Below are 16,221 nucleotides of genomic sequence, written 5' to 3' on the forward strand. Positions count from 1 at the left end.
TAGTCTCTCCCAAAATGTTATTTTTTAATGTATGAAAATATTTCTTGCAATTCGGACAGTACATATAATTTCTCTTTGGTAAAAAAAGTATCTACATTGTTACCCTGCAGTCTCTTCATACTATGGGACTGTTTTTCCTCGGTTCTCCTAAGAAATCATAGGCCAGCTCGGAGATGTCAAAGGCTGTGTGAGTGTTTTCTGAGGACAGCAGGGACTGAAGGGCACCATCGTTCTCTCGGCTCTTTCTCAGGAAGTCAGCAATCACCCTCCAGCGAGACGCTTCGGACTCCTCCTCTGCCCACTTGTAGCTGGGGAGCAGAGTGGACCGGAGGAGAGGGAAGGCCGAGTCGTGGTACACCAGGACGAACACAGACTTCAGGAATTCTCGATCTCTCTGCAAAGAAGAAAAGCATTAGAAAACATTTCCATGCGGATATATGCGGTGTTGTCAAGCACCTCTAAAGAAGGATTCTACGTAGGAGAAATAAAACAAAAACATTCAATCAATCAGCCCCCACTTCCCAGGAGACCGGACCTTCTTAAACACCAGTTAGCTTGGATGAGCCTCACACTCAGCAAGAACCGTACTGCGTAAGCTACAGAGCCACACAGTCAGCTCTCCAACTGCTGGAGCCAACACAGAGCAGTGGTACACAGCCAAACCCACAGATGCTGCCACCTCTGCTGAGGAGGAAACTTGTGATGCTTATCTGGCCGGTCACGATGGTTTTCACAGCCAGGGGGTTCTCTGGAGAAACAGACTGCGCTTCCCAATGCGCCACCCAAAGGCATCATAAGCTTCACAGTGCACTAAAATCCCCGTCACCATCCCCACAGCCGATTTTCAGATAAAATCTTACTGCAGTCTGCCTCAGGAAGCATTACTGTGTAGTTTGATACTAAAATTCATCACTTAAAAAGAAATTTCAACTTTCTACAACCCTTTTCTCCCTCCACCCTGGTGAGCTGCCTATCCCGAAGCACTCTGAACTATCGGGCTTTCTCTTGGTCCTGCCTTCAACTTTGGATAGTTCCTTGTAAAATGTTTAATTTAGGTTGGATGAACAGAGCAAATACCACACTGGAAAGACTAAATTAAAAGTAAGAAATGAACACCATTTTCTTCCTTTTTATTAATGTGTTAGGACTTCATATTTTAGTATTAACTCTCTAGTCTTAATGACAGCTCCCTCACCTCTCCCTAGCTCTGTCTGTAGTCACATACATTAGAAATAAAAGTCATTTTGTTGGACGCAGTGGAAACCCTGAGACCTCTGATAAACACCTCAAAACCTTCCTGATTTCTGAATTATTTTGGTTCAAGCTTTTGCAAAACTAGAAGAGGTCTTTGCACTTTTTCAGTGCTTTGCATGAAGTCTTGTACTGCCAACATTTACCACGGAAAAGTTATCTCATGGGGTATTCATATTTCTTCCTAAAAACACCAGTGTATGAAGGGAAGACTTTTCTCCAGAGCCTTGCACGCACAAATTGAGACTGTTTGCTCTTGTCCCTGAGCGCACACATCCTCCCTGCCTTGCAGGCCCTAACCCCACTTCTCCCTCCAGTGCTCTTTGCAGAGAGATACAACAATCCCTTGCTCCTTGCAGCATGTGGCTCTTAGCAGGAGGTAGGGCCATTCTCTAAGTAGTCATTTCACATTCTGACAGGGCAATCTGTGTGTGGAGACAATTATACCCTCCCATGTTTGCAAAACCTAGAGACTAAGCATCAGCCCGGTCAATTTATCAAGCACTGAAAGATCCTCACCACTTCAAACAGACAAAATTTGGATGCCTTGTTTTCCAAACAGCCTAGAACACAGCCTTCTACGCAAGAAATACACAGCACTGCCTCCTTGAAAACGCACCTGGCATTGAAGCTCTGCTAGGAACGTGAGCAATACAGCTGGCACTGGGACCTCTTTGCTACCCCTGGGAAGCTGAACAGCTCGTGTCTCAGCAGAAGATTAGCAGCTGAGCATCACAAAAGCACGCAAGAAGGAGCAAGACGTAGTTGTCATGCCAGGCAGCAATCCTGCCATAGGAGTGGCACATGACAAATCAGGTAAAACTGGATGGTTCTGGGATACTGAGGAGTTACTAATTCTCTGAGCAGATCAGCTTACATTTTGGATGAATGGCCTTGAAAAAGCTGACGTGCTTCAATGGCATTTTGTTCTGTTTGCATAAATGGGGAGCTCTCTGCACATCTATTCAGTAGCGTATGCAATGAGTGTTACTTCCAAGATGTGAAGAGCCTTGCATCACCACCCAGTCTCTCCCACTCAGTTATCTGTAGCTGCTCTCTGGCCAACTCAGTTTGTCTGCAGCTGTCTGCATGCCTAAATGGGAGACCACAAGTGTTTGACACAGGGAGATCGCAGAACTTGGGGCCTTCCTCCAGGTAGACTAAAGCAGGACTGGAGCTGGGGGGCTGGAGCAGGAAATATTGTCTTGTGGACATACACAGCCCTTTTATACCAGTGGAAAGCTTTCACCAGACACATGTTGCAAGCACATCGTGAAAGAGAGACACATTTTGGGTACAAACCTATGACACCTTCCACATTAACAATTACATATACAAACACTGAGACAAAAAGTTACAAATTAATTTCATTGTCCTCCTAGTTTGCCGTTGTAAATATGGTAATAAACGTTAAGAACTTTATTTAGCCTATCTGTATTTTCTAAAGAAATCTATGGTGAGAGGAACAATTAACTCTAGCAGCAATGCTGAAAGCAAGCTTCTAGTTTGTATTAGATATAGTGTATGACAAAGTAAAAAATAGTACTCGGTAATGTGCTACCTTTTCCGATCTCTTCAAAGTTCTTTCTCTGTCCGCCCAGGCGCTCTGAAATGAAATGTGAAATATACAATGGGAAATCAGACTGAGATTGTGGAAATCTGGAAGAGTTCCATTTTTACCTGCAGAAATCTCTCTGCAGCCCCACGGTGGCTTAAGCCCTTGCTGCAGCCCTTCTTTGCTCATGTTCTAATCACTAATCCCTTCGACTCTTCGCATCTTTTTCCGATGCGCTCTGATGTTCTCTTGCTTTTGAAGGGGCCAAGGCACAAGAGATCTGCCTGTACTTGAAGTAATTATAACTTTTCTGCTGCTTGGCTTTTTCATTTATCTTTTTACAGTATCAATAAAGAAGCTCAAATTTTGTAAACTAGCCGGGAATTCTGACACATCGGATGTAATTGAACACTATATAGCAAACATACCCGCAGTGCATCCATCAGGTCTGGCTGATCCATGAGTTGAGGAAAAGTTGCTAAAACAGGATTACAGATTAATTCTGAAACAGAAAACAAATACGTTGGAGGCAAAGAAGAAATGGGATGGTTTTCAAGGCAGAAGACCAGCTATGCCTAGAAACAGCCCCCTCCCCAAACTCTTCAAAGGGAAGATTAGCTGTAATAGTACTCCAGAGCTGCAAAGATAGAAGAGTTCTCTGACGAGAGCTTTCTACAGCAAACTCTCTAATGGCTGAGATGCAGTCAGCAAGGGACAGAACAGATGTGCATGACTTAAAAAAAAAACCCAAAAAACCCAAACCAGCTGCCAGTTTGTTAGGACAAGCCAGCAAGTAAGAGAGCTTACTGATTTAACCCAAGGGTAGATTAGGGTGTGTGTTCCTCACTGCTGCACCTGTCTTTTTTATAAACATCTGAAATTGTGACACCTGGTTTGGATGTTATGAATAAACATGCTTTTATTCTGCCTTGATCTGGCTTGTGTTGCATGTGGTTTTGGGACAACTGGACAACAACTGCTTTTTCAGAACAGAGCAGGCTTTTTAAGTCACCCATTTTAGAAGTACTATTGACGTTTAAGTAAGAGCATCAATTTTCCTTTGTAACATCAGAAAAAAAGTAGAAAACTGCAACCTGAACAACTTCTGAACTGCGGGGGTAAAGCCTTACAAACATTTCAAATCAAGACAAATCCAAATGGTAGCAATTTAACTGCAACAGAGATGGTCAGCCTGATGTACTGTCCTATGTTACAAAGTTCAAATCAGGCAACTATGGTGGATCTCAGCTGGCCTTGAAACACTGAGCATCTTGTGTTTCTCAGTGATGAGTTTAATAAATAAAACATTCATTCATTCAAGAGTCTGACTCGTATATGCACTCTGACTACTCGCTATCTGGAAGTCCATGGAAACCAGGAAGGCAGTTACTTTCTGAGCATCTTTGAAAGATGAACCTTTAATGCAGGTGCCTCAGTATGGCATCACATGGATTGTAGGTTAAAAAGCTTAGTAAATGTACAAGCAAATTTATTTGCCGTAGGAACAGAGGACACACAATTCAATCTGGAAAAGAGACAGAGGAGAAAGCAAAAGAAAGTTACTTTGCAGTACCACTGCAAATTCACATGTAGTACAGTTACGAAATGTAATTTTTTCTGTATTTCAAGTGTGGCTGCGTAACAGAGAAAATTATAACCACAGTTCTGCTGAAGGAAGACGTGGAAGGAATAAGATACAGACTTCCAAAATCAGCAGAAGACAGAGTTCTGAAAGCAGAGCTCTTCCACTTCCATCTCTCCCCACTGCACTGAGCAGAAAGTAAATAATTAAATCAATAAAAAGAATTAAAAGAGGATGACCGCATCCCAAAGGCAGAAACATCTGCTTAATCCTTCCTATAACACAGGAGAGCATGCATTCACTAGAAATGGAAAGAAGTAAATCTGTCAGCACGTCTAGTCTCTCACTGCACGGGTGGTGCAAAGGAAACGTTTATCTTGCAAACAATTCCTTCATCTTTATTTACTACTTATTTAGAAATATCCCTTTGCCTGTCCGCATGGGCTTTATTTGGATATGTTTCACTGAAGGCACTTTTCATACTTCTCAGAAATCAATACTGTTCGCGTGGCTTCTGCAACTTACTGTGTGAGCCGGTGCCAAACAAGGCAACACATTAGAAGCTGAAATATTTCTAGTTTGCAATGCACACACACCGAGCGGTGGTATTCACAGCAAGAGGCTGTTTTCTTTTGTTAACAGGGACAACAGTTTTCAATTTGTTCCCACTGCACCTGCAGACAGAAAGCTTAAACACTGAAATCCTTGTCAGAGGGAGCATGACCTCCTATCAGTGCAAGCCAGTTGGCCCTACCAGGAAACAACATTGGAAGGGCAGCCTGTGTCAGTGAGAGCTGCTTCTGCAGACTGACTTAATTTGACAGAAGACAGACTCTGGAGTGACTACTTCTCTTTGGGAATCTGATCTTTTTTTAAACACTCTCCACTACTGAGTTCTTCTGTACAGCAGTGCCATCCTTACCTGCACTTTGCATGTTTATTCTGTCTCTCAGGAGTGCATCACCAAGTATTTGTCGATAAAATATCAAGAGATGGATGTAGCACATGCTGCCAATTAACGTTTCTGGTAGCAAACTGTTGGGAGAATAAAGAACACGCAAATGACATTTTCATTCCAAATGTTCCTGCAAAGCACTGTTCTCCAAAACATACAAAGAATGGCAGGTTCACCAAGATCAGCTCAGATTGGCATCTCCACGAAGCAAACAACTTTGGAGAGCACACACTGATACAGCTGTGACAGCCAGCCTTCTGCTGTTGCAGTTTTCAGTCTTCTCTAATTTAAAGCTTTTTGCTTGTTTTCAACAGTATAGTTTTAAGCCTCAGAGAATGAATGTAACATGCACGTAGACAGCTCTCAGCTTTTTCCATAGCCTCTGTTGCAGGGAAGGAGAACACTTCAGATAGATCTCTGGGGCCATTCTGGGCTGAACTATGTTCTCATTTTACAGCAGCACACACAGATACTTACTTCAGGATGTCTTTTGACTGTGTGCTTAATGACCTCAGTTTCACTGCAAGCACAGGCTGCTTCTTGAGTGATATAAGCTGATGAAGAACACCACTGCCTGCTTAAGAAATAAATAAATTATTAATTAGTCACTTTGAAATAACACAAATAATTAGATTACAAGAATGGATATTGACATTTGTTAAGATATGGTTTTTTTCTGGAACTGTAATAGTTTAAATATGGTCTAAAAATCAGGAGGAATTGACAGCTTGACTCTTTTTCTGCATTTTCAGTTATGTCAGTATTTAGCCTAACTTAAGCCACGTGGGGCTAAGGAGTCCTCCTCCATTTGCTTGCTCAAACTCCCTTCTGCAACTGGCTTGTTTTGGTGAGTTCTTTCCATCTGGCTCACGTCCCTGCTGTAGTTCACAGAATCACCTGTAATGCCCATTGCTTATCATGCCATGTGCTGTGAGACAGGGAAAAAACAGAAAGCCTTGGGAATTCTTTAGATCAGTGTTACTGCTGAATCTTGTAGCATCACTCCACAACCAACACGTGTTCAGTGCAATTACAGAAGTAACTGAGCACCTGCATCAAAAAATAATCCTCAACCTACAAATAATGGAAATTACAGAGGTGTTAGCACTGACAGACAGTTGTAAATCCAGCTAGCCCTAACAACCAATTCTCCCTCATGCAAAACATGAACACACAAAACAATACCAGGCTGTGGTGACTGCATGCTAATAACAGCCCCAGCTGAGCTCTGCATGTTCTAAAATAAGTAAAATTATACGAGTTATATCTACAAAATATTTGTGGGAAACCATACCTCTTCTTGATAATGATGGGTCAACCTCAATGCCTCTCTCATAGGGAGTACCACCATTTAACGGCAGCTCATACATTCTATGAAGGAAGAGCAGCACAGTAAAACAATGTACGGGTATGTGAACACAGCACAACTGCTCTCTGAGAGAGAAAGAAACCTGCTAGCTCAAATAAAAACCTGACAGTGCTCGAGGTTATGACTGGTATTTTATGTGGAATGACTACACCTAATTACTAAGCAGCCAAGCCTCAGATGATAAATTTGAAACTCGAATTATATTGGGAAACTAGCTGATTATTTGAAAAGAAATGAGCACCAATGATTGCTTTCCACGTGATACCAGTATTTTCCTTGTATGAAAATTATCAGCTTCACCCAAGTGTTTCTGAGGAATCACTGCTAAAGCATCAAATTTTAGAAGATTTCAAATGTTTAATAATAATGCAACCACAGTTCTGTCGAGAGTAAGTCGATGTCAAAGTAACCATGCGACTTCACTCTGCAGATACTGTGCTTGACTCAACGGAACAGAAAAACAATGCTAGAGACCGGGTTTAGAAGAGTTATAGAGGCTTACAGATGAGTAGAAGTTTCCCATGTTGCTCTTTTTTTCCCTCTAATCCAAATTTATTAGGGAGTTATTCAGTGTTTTGTTCAGCATGGACCATTCTCTGATTCTAGGGTTCTTTAGTTTTAAAAGAATATTTAAAACCTGTATTCACTTGCAACATTTCAAGCCTGAATGTTGAGTCCAGGGAGTGCTTTCTCAGTACAACTGGAATGCACGTTGGGCATGGAAGCAGGACCAACATTCTCATCAGGAGATCCAGTACAACTTGCATATTAGACTGGATTACACCTGCCCATATCAATACCAGCCCATGTTAGATATGAACTGCACTCCTAACCTAAAATATATGTATATACATACATACAGAGAGACGGAAAACGTAACAAACTTACTTGGGCGGAACAGGCATTCCATCAGAAGTAAAAAGCTTTTGAAATGCCCAGCCACAGCTTAGCTCTCCTCGTTCACCTGTTGACTGCAAACAAAAGAGGAATGTAAACTTGAGCAGCTTAAACAGGCGTTTTACAGTACAGCAAAGAAGCTATGGTGAAGCTGATCATTCACATCAAGCCAAGAAAAACACATTTAAGGAAAACCTAAGTATATCAAATACTAGAAAGCTTTACTACCAGGCACTGGGAATTGGAGGAGATCCTGTGTGCCAAGCCACCCATTTCCAGCTCTATCCCAGATCAGCTGCATGACCCCAAGGGTACCATTTTACCTTTCAGGATCTCAGCTTGAATAAATACCAAGTGAAGGCACAGACAGTTACTTTCTTTTTAAGGTGGTCTGATGGATGAAGCAGAGAGAAAACCCCAAAGCACTCATAACAGGTAGGAACTTGCACATACTCCTTTGTTTAACATTATTCTGCAAACAGAAGCTGACAACTTTATATAACCTTGATTATTCCAATTTGCATAAGAAGGGCTATTATCTCTGGTTAGGACTCCACGAACCACCACTGAACATGTTGTTCATCGCCAGCTCCCTACAGATTTACACTCTGCTTATCTCCCAGTGCAACAATTCTGCACTCCCACCATGCTTGCTATCAGCACGTCTTTCCTCCACGTTGCCACAGGGACAGTAGCACCCTAGGTTCATACAAGTATTAATGAAAGAGAAAATACAGCGAGAGAAAATACAGCAATACCTCTTTTGTAAATTCCCTGTCTTTTCAGAAATCTCTTTTTCAGAATTTTTCAGAATTCTGCCCATCATTAATACCCTAATTGCTCTTACCCCCTTTTCCTGCTTTCACTCAACGATTTGCTTGGCTGCCAGAGTTTATCTGAGGGAGATGGTGGCAATAATGGAAATGGAAATGTTTCGAAAGAAGCAGCAAAACTTGACTCAAGCTTGTAGACAAAGCAGCTGAGATCTTTCAGAAGAAGACCTCCTCCAAAAAGGCACCGTTTCCTTCCAACAGTAGTGTTTCCTATCCCCCCTCCTGTTCATTCTTATGGGAAAAGTGCTTTACCAGCTATTGCGTCGCTAAGCGTTGTACTTTCAGAAGCATATCCCAGATGGATAGGAGGATATACCTGCGTCACTCTCAGACAGAGACCAGCGTTCTAACTATTTAAACAGTTAACATTTTAGTTTCCAAGTTACAGCAGAAAAAAACAATAACACAGGATTAAAGGAGAACTGGTCCTTTGTGATCACATGACACGAAGTCTTCAGCAGAAATTATTTCAGCGTAAGAAAAACTACATTTACGTCCAGTAGTCAGAAGGCCTTTTCTTCCCTAAGCATTGACTAGAACTGAATTTTCTCAAAATTTTCTCCTCACTCCAGATGCCAAAATGAAGACAATCTTGCAATAGCAAGAAAAAAATTACCCTAAATTTCCATTTGGGTATCACAGTCCTCTGCTGAGATACTGTAGCTTACCATGGAAAGCAGGACAGCTGATTTGCTTTGTAAACGTGCTTGGAATGATTTATTCTACAACTTTATACACTTACGTTGCGAATGTAAGTGATGCCGATTTCGAATAGTAAACCAATGTCTGAAGATAAAGAATTGGACCTGACAAAACAGTCACCATCCAGTAAGCTGGGTAAGATGCCTGTTACCTTTACAGAGGGGAAGAAAGAATAATGTACATATTAACAAAAAAGAAAACCAACAGTCACCTCTGATTTCTAAAGGCAATTAAACACATCACTCATTTACATACGATCTCAGACCCAACCCCATTGCATATAAAAAAAAAAGAAGTAGAGAAGCAATTTCAGTTGAACCCATTGCTCCATGTATTCTTTATGTTGCCATTAACCACAGCTATGCTATTAAGGTACATTTTTTTGTGTTGACAAGATATCAAAGAACTTCAGAAGTCAAAAGGCAGTTAATTCTCTCTGCGAACACAGTAACAACTGAGGTGAAACACGCTAGCAGTATGGCTGTGAATGTGGCTTTGCACAACACCTGAAATATGGGACAGGGCATGTGGTCTTTTTTTAAAAAAAAAGGAAAAGCAAAAGCTCATATGCAAAATGAACACCACGTAGTGTGCACCAGGCGACAACTAAAAGTTAACCAGTGCCACTGGCCGGGTCACCAGTTCCTCCCACTACTTCTCCTTCCACTCAACTCTTTTCTCCAAAGTATTTTTGCTTTAACAGCGTAGCTTGAATTGCTGCACTTCAACAAGTCTTTTCAGCATGTTTATTTTGGTTGCAACAGATGTTATTTCAGCAAGAATATCAGAAGTAACAGACATTGTTAAATAAGAAGCTGTAAACAGACACAGTAAATAGTTACTAGCTGTATCACTCCCTGAACAAGATACCTACCCTCGGAGAAAAGGTCCACATTTGAGGGCTTTTAGGTTGCCACGTAGCTCGCACGGTATGAATGTTACTCAGTACCTAAAATATGATAGTGGGGAAAAATGCTAAAACAAGTTTTTCTGCAAAACTACTCAACTTTAAGAAAATGCAGTATTATCCAAGGTTAATCCAGCATTCTGCATGCCACAAAGAAAATCACGCTTGCTCTTCAACTTCATCATACAGTCTCAAAAACTACAGAGGAAGGCAGAATCATCCTACCATTCCTGCTTCCAGTGCACCAGGAATAGTTCCTTTGACCCATAAGCACTCGGTGCAGCAGAAGGAAACCCAGTGCTGACAATCTGGTAGCTTATCTTATGAAAATCCACTCTACACGTGGATGAATGATGGCAGGTGTGCAAACAGAATCACAGAATGGCTTCAGTTGTAATAGACCTCAAAGCCCCCCAGCTCCAGCCCCTGCCATGGGCTGGCTGTCCCCCACCAGCTCAGGCTGCCCAGGGCCCCATCCAACCTGGCCTTGGGCACCTCCATGGATGGGGCACCCACAGCTCTCTGGGCAGCAGTGCTGGGGCCTCACTGCCCTCTGAGTAAAAAATCTGAGCATGACCCTGCCCCAACTATTCCCAGGCCCATCACAGGGGATGGAGCAGCCCAGATAGGGCTCACCTCCACAAACACAAAGGAGCAAAGAGGCACAATAGCAGGCAGGAGAACCAAAACTGTGAATGAACAGAAATGGAGCCCCCACCCCAGCCCCTCCCAGGGCTGTCCTGGAGCTGGGTGTGACACGTCAAGATGAATCAACAAGAGGGACTCCCAGTATCACCTTACAGCCAGAAAGGGGTGCTGCTTAGGGCTGGGAGGCCCTGCAGCATGCAAGAGAGAACATTTTGGGACTGCAGGTGACATACGGGATGTTCAGAGGAACCATGGCAGAAAGAAGACTGAGGTTGTTTGTGGAGTACAAAGAGTGGGACGTTAGAGGGGTACGGGGACAAAGCGGTGTGCTTGTGAGCTGGCTGGTAGGCATGCCTGGCCATGCCCTGCCCCTGATCAGTGCAGTTTGTCCTGTCTTCTCATTCAGCTCCATTTCTCACTCTTTTTTTTCCTGCATGAATGGGCTCTCTGTTCTGCGTGCATATGCATGGAGGCCCAAGTTCCAGCAACCAGAGGCAGGCCACAAGTCGAAGGAAGACTACATGTGACTGCAACTGGAGACAGCGAGGGTATGCACGTCAGTGTGCTGTACCAAGCCAGACTAATTGGCAAGCAGGATAAGCAGCCTGGGAGCCAGCTCTGAGTGCATGTTTCCGAGACAACTGGAGGAGATGGCTACCAGAGGGACCAGAGCAGCACGTATACCTTATCAAGACCTTTGCTGATAATCAAACTCACCCGATTGCCATCGAATAGACAGAGTCGAACGTGTCTACTGAGAACCTGAATGCTGACTGCTGGGAGAGGAATCATTTTACAGCTACATAAAGTTACAATCAGGGATACTCGAGTTGGTATAGGATAGATCTGAAATACAGGCAACAGAAGAAGGAGTAAATCTAGAGGTTTTTCTGCACGTGGTTATCATTTTGTGTTTATTTACTGAGATGGCTGTCAGTAGTGATCACTGGATTGGATTCTTTGACCCACAAAACTAGCATAGTATTGGCAGCAGCAGCAACATTTCTTCATAAATCTTTACACCTCTCCTAAGGAGATTGCTACAAATAACTTCGTGTGACAGATACAAGGTCCTATCAGAAAAGAATGCTGTCACAGGGCTCTTCACCAAGTATTTCAGGTGACAATTATACTTTTGGGCTATTGTTTTTCCAATGGTGTTTTATAAATAGTTATTCTAAAAATGGTGCGAATCAAGACATAATCACTAGTCAAACTGAACGGAGACAAATGGATCTCGTGCTTTCATAGCATCTAGTAGACGTTCCTGGTTTAAGAATTCAACTAACCATCCGTGCAGATTTGTTTCACCCCAGACAAGGAACCACAAGCTTAAGATGAAACATAACTCTTAAGAAATACCCAGCATGGCAACCTGTACTGATTTTTTTAATCAGAGTAGCATGTAATAACATCTATTGCCTAAAGAATCTAGATTGACAGGAAAGAACTCAATCATTTATTTTACAGTAAAATTGATCTACTAGTATGAAACATATATATATATATTTAGGTTGCTAGCAATTCACATCTACAGGTGTTGTCATTTCTCTTGAACCAAAAGCATCATAGCTTTCTTATCAGTAATACTCACAGTATTTTTTTCAGAGTCCCACACCAAATCTTTAAAAGCCAGCTGGGATGGGGTAAGTTTAGGCTGCAAGAAGTAACTTGCTCTGAACTGATTACCTAAAACAAATACCATGAAGACAGATAGACAGATATATATCTTAAAAGTCTGTTATGATCTTTGTTGCCTCAAAATGAATGATGCCCAAAACTCAGATGTGGCTAAGATCCATCTAAATATTTGACAGTACTAAAGAGGTTTCTACTTCAAGCACCCTCTAAAATGGGAAAAGCTATTTGGAAAAGTGTTCTGCAGGATTTCATTTTAGAATCATTGTAAATTTTTTTGTTGATTAAGCTACTGACTGGAAACAGTTCTAAATGAAAAGATTAAGAAAAATGAGATGTGTTGTATCTCTTGAAGCCTCTTCACAGAATATCTCTGAGAAAAAAGGAGGAAGACTATCATAATTTTCTGTAATGTCAACAGGAAGAGTCTTCCAAAGTGGAAAATGTTTGAGATTATCAGGAAACTTGTCATTGCCTTCATGTGGTCAGGATTTCACTCAGATAGATCAAACTTCTTTGATTAAGGGAAAGAAAAAAAAAAAACCTTCTAATACGTTATTTAACTGGCCAAATATACCCTGAACAGATTACCAACTACAATAAAGCAATACAGATTTTATCCCGGTTACTATCCTAAAAAAAACCTCACTACAGACACCTGTAAATCCTGCAGTGCAGTTGTTACGAGAAAACCTTACCTTCTTCTAAGAGCTGGGAAAGTGTGGATAGACGGAATCCTGCAGGAACAGCTCCCATGGTTGCCAATATCTCTACTGTGTCACTCTATTAAAAAACAAAAGTGGATGCTTGTGTTCCTGCCATTTAACAACTCATTCAATTCTAATTTACAGCTCTCACACAACCAATATCAAAGACCTGAGGCATCAGTCACCTAACTCTAATTCGAAGTTGGTTTGATCCAATCCAATGAATGACTTTTGTTTTGTGTATGACCCAGACAGACTCATTTTGTTAAATCCCCCTTCCATTTCAATGCAGCAGTGGTGCAGCCTGTTAACAAATAAACCCACACCCAGGAAAAAGAACTGGTGTTAATTAACGACATTGGTCTATACTGTGAGACACGGTGCTTAGTAAAAGTAAAATCTTGTCTAAAAAATAATTAGCATTGTGGTAGATTACATTTCTATGTAAGAGATACACCTACCTCTGTGATAGCTTTTCTTACAGCACTCCAGTGAGAATCTGTTCTGGAAGAAAAAAAAAATATTTCTTAATATGTTATTGTCATGTGGACAAAAATTTGAACACTAAATACACGTTCGCTACAGTGTCTAGTGAGATGGAACATGAGTTGACACTCTACCCTCAAGGGAGCCAACACTCGTCCCAGTTTAGCATCATCCACAAATTTACTTAATATAATATCCAGATCTTTTTTGGAGTCATCAATGAAAACATTAAAGAGAACTGGTTTGAAAATGGAGCCCTGCAGAATCCCATCAGTGGCAAGTGGGGCACCTCTCAGGCCACGAGGTCCCCGTGCCCAACACAGCCATGTTCTGGTTGTCATGGGACATTCTTAGGGTCACGCTGCCATGGCTTTGTAATGTCACAAGCCACCTCCCTGACGACCACTATAAATAAGTGGGACCCTGACAACGGAACTCAGTCTCTAACAGACTCGCGTCTTGGTGCAGACTTCTGGCACAAGAAGCAGCAATTTAGAAAGAGCCTTCCCACCATGGATCCTCCTCCACCCAAGAAGCGTACAGTTCAGGCGAGCAGCAGCAAACCTGAGCCAATGGATGTTGACTCACCCAAGGACAACGCTGAGCCCATGGAGGTGGATCTGCCCCCAGAAGAAGAACCGATGGAGGTGGATCCACCTCCATCAGAGCCAGGCAAGCACTATAACATCATGCTTGCCTGGAGACGTCAATACATCCGTTGGCAGCACACCAGGGGCTCTCGATTTGCACCTTGGCGTTGAAATGTCACTATCCGCCAGAGAGCCCCAGTGCCAGCTGCTGCTCCCTCTTACTCTTCCTTCCCTGTCCCCCTTCCTCATCCTTCTCCAAGACTTCCCACCCCTTCTTTCCCGAGCTCTGAGGAAAAGGGAAGGACTTGGACTGGTGTCCTCCAAGATGCTGCCATGTCAGGACAACAGGAGGAGTCCAGCAAATGGCCCTGAGCTCCCTGTGGCCTCCAGGTGAGCCCTGAGGAAGAGGGCAGGACTGGGACGTGTGTCCTCTGAGCTGTTGTGTGGACAGCTGCAACCTCCCTGCAGCCTCCAGGTGTTGTCAGAGGAGCTACAGAGGCAGCTGTTCCTCTGGAGAAGCTGAAGACTTTGGTTTGGACAGGAAGAAGGGCTGAAGTTCAGCACGAAAGTCCATTCCAGCTGCTCCATTAGAACTTTTTGTCAAGACAGGACAATAAACAATTTAAAAGGACGGTACAAAATAATAATATAAAAGTAAAGCCATTGAGCACCTCTCCATTTTTGTTTCTTTAGAGCCTGCCCTGGGACTCCAGTGTCCCCTCCCACTCCCTCCGGTGTGGAATGACTTTGCCCTGTGGGGTGAGGTCCCAGCCTAGGCCTCAGTGAGGCCCGGGCTCACAGCAGCCCAGGGCAGGCTGCAGGCATGGCCTTTGCTCAGCACTGGGCAAGGAAGGCCAAGGGTGAATGGAGGGCAGCAGAGGTACCCCTGCCTCTCGCTGCAGGGCAGCACCGTGGGATAGGAAAGGCCTCAGCAGCCCCTGGCACCCGGTGGTCGCTATGGTGATGGCGGTTGCCCAACTTTACATGTATCTGCCTTTGCATCATTCCATTTACCTTTTTTTAATTTCAGTTCCATCTGCTGTTTCATCCACCACTTCTATGTGTTCATCACTTTCCTCTTGGCTTTCTTCGTCTTCATTATGGACCTGTAATTCAGATTCAGAAAGGACAAGTGCTACCTTTTTTCACAGTTCTGTTCTTAAAAATGTTTTCTCCAACCACAGCACATGTGAATGGCTTAGAGGAGGAGATATTCTGTCTGTAATGACTGTCACTGTCACTGCAGAACACTGCCCTTACTTCTGCAGCTACATCAAGGGATTGGAGTATTCCTACAAAAGCACTCTAAGCTAGAAAATGCATTTGCAAAGCAGATTCTCTAAAAAGAGAAACACATCAGCTAACAAAGTAAAAAGTTAGCTACCCAACAAACTCTGTGTTCTAAAAAGCGCTGTTCCACGATGTAAAGGTCAGTCTAGCAGGGCTCAGTAGAGCCAAATTATGTACCCACATTTACATGTTCATCACATTTGTAGACTGGATACGTACCCAAGAATAAGTATACTAACACAAATAAGCCATTAAAAAAAAGGAGAGGGGGAAACAGAATTTGAAAAATCAATTTCTGAAAAGGTCCTTTCATGTCAAATCACAATATACTCCAGCTTTTATGTGAACTGTCACTTCAGATGAATCATGAAAAGCAAGTATTAGTCCATTACAGCTTGGAGTCTTCAGAGCTGATCTTTAGTAGCAAAGATGATGGCACTAACATACTGCCATGTGTGCACAAGTAAGCATTATGACCAATTCCATGCAGCTATATTAAGATGAATGTACATAACATTACAGAGGTGAGACTAGAACAGAAGAAGGTTGCAGCACACTAACCGCAAGATAGGTTCTAGGCACGAGGCCTCTCTCCCCTTTTGAGTTTTCGGCTACCCACCAGCCATCCGCCTTCTTATCATGTATAAGTAGGACTTCACCTTTCTTTGCCATTAGGAGAGATGGAGAAAAAAGACAACCAAATATTTCAAAATAATACCAAACACAGTTTGAATAACAATTCCATTTTTCCCCACAGGCCACAGGCTACAGCTACCGACTGTGCTGCTACAGAAAGAGGCAAGAGAACACT

At 42.7% G+C, this 16,221-nt stretch overlaps 1 protein-coding gene across 4 annotated transcripts in view; it reads right to left on the reverse strand.

Moving 5' to 3' along the window:
• NPHP1 (nephrocystin 1) overlaps nt 1–16,221 on the reverse strand; it is a 20,009-nt gene continuing 3,788 nt past the window's right edge. The window contains exons 6-20 of one of the 4 annotated variants that reach the window (XM_021391968.1): nt 15,972–16,073; nt 15,135–15,226; nt 13,506–13,548; nt 13,036–13,120; nt 12,294–12,388; nt 11,417–11,545; nt 10,019–10,093; nt 9,185–9,295; nt 7,601–7,683; nt 6,638–6,714; nt 5,821–5,920; nt 5,311–5,423; nt 3,235–3,308; nt 2,813–2,857; nt 1–394 (exon numbers count right to left, since the gene is read on the reverse strand). In XM_021391968.1, coding sequence (XP_021247643.1) covers nt 116–394; nt 2,813–2,857; nt 3,235–3,308; nt 5,311–5,423; nt 5,821–5,920; nt 6,638–6,714; nt 7,601–7,683; nt 9,185–9,295; nt 10,019–10,093; nt 11,417–11,545; nt 12,294–12,388; nt 13,036–13,120; nt 13,506–13,548; nt 15,135–15,226; nt 15,972–16,073 — 1,503 coding nt within the window. In that variant the 3' untranslated portion in view covers nt 1–115. Of the gene's footprint in view, nt 395–2,812; nt 2,858–3,234; nt 3,309–5,310; nt 5,424–5,820; nt 5,921–6,637; nt 6,715–7,600; nt 7,684–9,184; nt 9,296–10,018; nt 10,094–11,416; nt 11,546–12,293; nt 12,389–13,035; nt 13,121–13,505; nt 13,549–15,134; nt 15,227–15,971; nt 16,080–16,221 lie in introns of all 4 variants that reach the window. The other 3 variants (XM_021391967.1, XM_021391966.1, XM_021391969.1) reach the window with 3 other exon arrangements.

The sequence above is a fragment of the Numida meleagris genome, chromosome 3 (genome assembly GCF_002078875.1).
Source record: "Numida meleagris isolate 19003 breed g44 Domestic line chromosome 3, NumMel1.0, whole genome shotgun sequence".
Classification (NCBI taxonomy): domain Eukaryota; kingdom Metazoa; phylum Chordata; class Aves; order Galliformes; family Numididae; genus Numida; species Numida meleagris.